We start from the raw sequence: 2,300 nt of genomic DNA on the forward strand, positions 1-2,300 counted from the left end.
AACAACCCCCCCCCCCACACACCCCCCCCCACCCCCACACCCCCATTTTGGAATATCCATATCTGCATGTATGGTAAAGCAAATGGTTATTGTTAAAAACAACCAACCCTCTTACATTTTTAAATAAAGCATGACAGGCAAATTGTTGGATGATACTCTTCCATTGCTTCATTGCTTCTAAACAACTGTGGAATGAATTTTATTTCTCTTAGGGGAAATCTAATCATGGTTGGATAAATATTGTAAAGTAAAGATTGTAAACCATGAAAAGAGTACATATAGGATACAGTCTTATTTTTACAGCTAGTGGGTATGCATCAAGTATTAAATTAGTAGTGCTGTGGGATGAATGTTAAAGAATACTGAAATGAAACAATCGTTGCTTTTCGTGAGTTGGCCTGTTAAATGGCAAGGACTAGGAAGCTGTGAACGCTTAAATAGCTCGTTATGTGTTCCAGGATTACAATGTTTTTCACAAATGCCAAGCAATAAAAAGACAAGACAGTTAAAGGGGTAGTAGGAAGACAGTCAAGCAGGTTCATCTCAGGGAATGATAGCTGTTACTAATAAGAGTGGTTACACAAAACCTCTTTTAGAATTCTCTCACACACTGCTCATTTACGAGAGTGAAAATTAGGTTGAAAAATTTTGCTCTCTGAACAGTCTTGTTAAGTAAAGAAGAAATTAGTCATTTACATGTAATAGAAGAACTGGAAACATAGTTCCTTTGGCCAGATATTCGCAAAAGTGTCTTAGAGTACTATAGTGAATACTGTCCAATAATAAAATAATCAGATTTTTCCTTGTTAGATTTTTTGTTTGTTTGTTTTAATTTCTTGGTTTAGATGATCTCTTACAGAATCCTTTGGTACAAAGTGCCATAGACATGGGTTTCAGTTTGTCTGAGATTAGGAACACCATGGAAAAGAAATTGCAGATGTCTGGAGAAAGTCGCACATCTGTTGGGGATCTGGTAGCAGACTTAAGTGCTCAGAAAGAAAATACAAGGGAAGAAGAACCAAATGAAATCCCAGTTGAGCAAGATGAGCTTATTCAATTACAAAACCTCTGTGTGTACTTTTGTATTGGCTCTTTAGTTTATGAAATATATCTTATTGTTATCTGTTTATTCTACCTCCTGATCCAAGTCTTACTTAAGGTGAAGTTACACTATTGTAACTTAAAATTCAAGAGAAGTGTTTTTGTAGATTAAAAAAAAAGCTGAACTAAGAGGATATTAAAATATTTGAGTGTAGCAGCACTTACAAATATAGTCTATAAAATAAATAGTATTAATACCTCCGAAAGTGTAAAATATTGAAATAATAGTCTAGAGTGCTACTGGGAAAGGTTATACATGCTGACTAAAAAGCCAAAATTATTGTGAAGATGTCATTTTAAAAAAAAAAGCAAGAATAACTGTAGATGTGGGGACTCTGGTGGCAAAATGAAACAGACACAGCAGCATACTGTCAAGTATTCAGTATACTCAAAATGAAAAAATCTTAGTAGTGGATTATTTATTTTTCGCATGGGATAGCAGCATCTTCTTTCTTGGCTGATAAGAAAAAGTACACTTCTAAATGGTGTTTCTTTTCAATTATTTGCGTTCCAGCTATGCTGGGACATGCAAGTTATGCTCAGAAAGCCATTGTGGTACATTCTGCAAATAGACCAAACCCAAGGTTTCTAGCTTGGCAGACTTGTAGTTTAAGACAAGCATGTGGATGAATACATAGGGAGGGAAAAGACCATCTGGTTGGCATGATAGGCAGAGATCTTACCAGCCCACTCTTTTTAATAAGATTTTTAATAGACATTATGGGGGGAAAAAAGAACTTGCACTGAAGATGGACATTATTTTTGTAGTTGGCTGTGCAGAACTTTCCCCAGGTGGCAGGGGATGGCGTTTGAAGTTTGCATTTTCAAATGGGGCATACTGGAATAATGAAGAGCTAATGTACAATGCAAAATTGATTCTTTCTGTATTACAAATTTTTAAAGCTTTTGAAGTATGGGGATTTTGAAAGTGAAAGCAGGGAAGGAAATCACATCCTCATTCTTGTCATTGGGGAAACTCTCTGGAAAAAAAAAAGAAATCCAAATTACTTAATCAGTATCAATGAGCCTTTCTTTCACCTTCTGTACAAGTTTTGGGAAGGTTGTCAATGGAAAGTCTGTGAGAAGAATGGTTCCTGATTGAAAGATGCATATCCTAAATTCAATAGATATTTCGAGCTCTTGCAAGTAAAGATAGCTGAGTTCCCTGCTTGCATTGACCTGAGAGATGTAATGAGATG

The 2,300-nt window shown here is 35.7% G+C and overlaps 1 protein-coding gene across 1 annotated transcript in view; it reads left to right on the forward strand.

Annotated features, from left to right (window-relative positions):
- Positions 1 to 2,300, forward strand: part of LOC104124100 (E3 ubiquitin-protein ligase XIAP) — an 11,839-nt gene that overhangs the window by 5,090 nt on the left and 4,449 nt on the right. Inside the window, 1 exon segment of the mRNA XM_009636408.2 lies at positions 846 to 1,070. Coding sequence (XP_009634703.2) covers positions 846 to 1,070 — 225 coding nt within the window.

This window comes from Egretta garzetta, unplaced genomic scaffold (assembly GCF_000687185.1).
Source record: "Egretta garzetta isolate BGI_Z169 unplaced genomic scaffold, ASM68718v1 scaffold53, whole genome shotgun sequence".
NCBI lineage: Eukaryota > Metazoa > Chordata > Aves > Pelecaniformes > Ardeidae > Egretta > Egretta garzetta.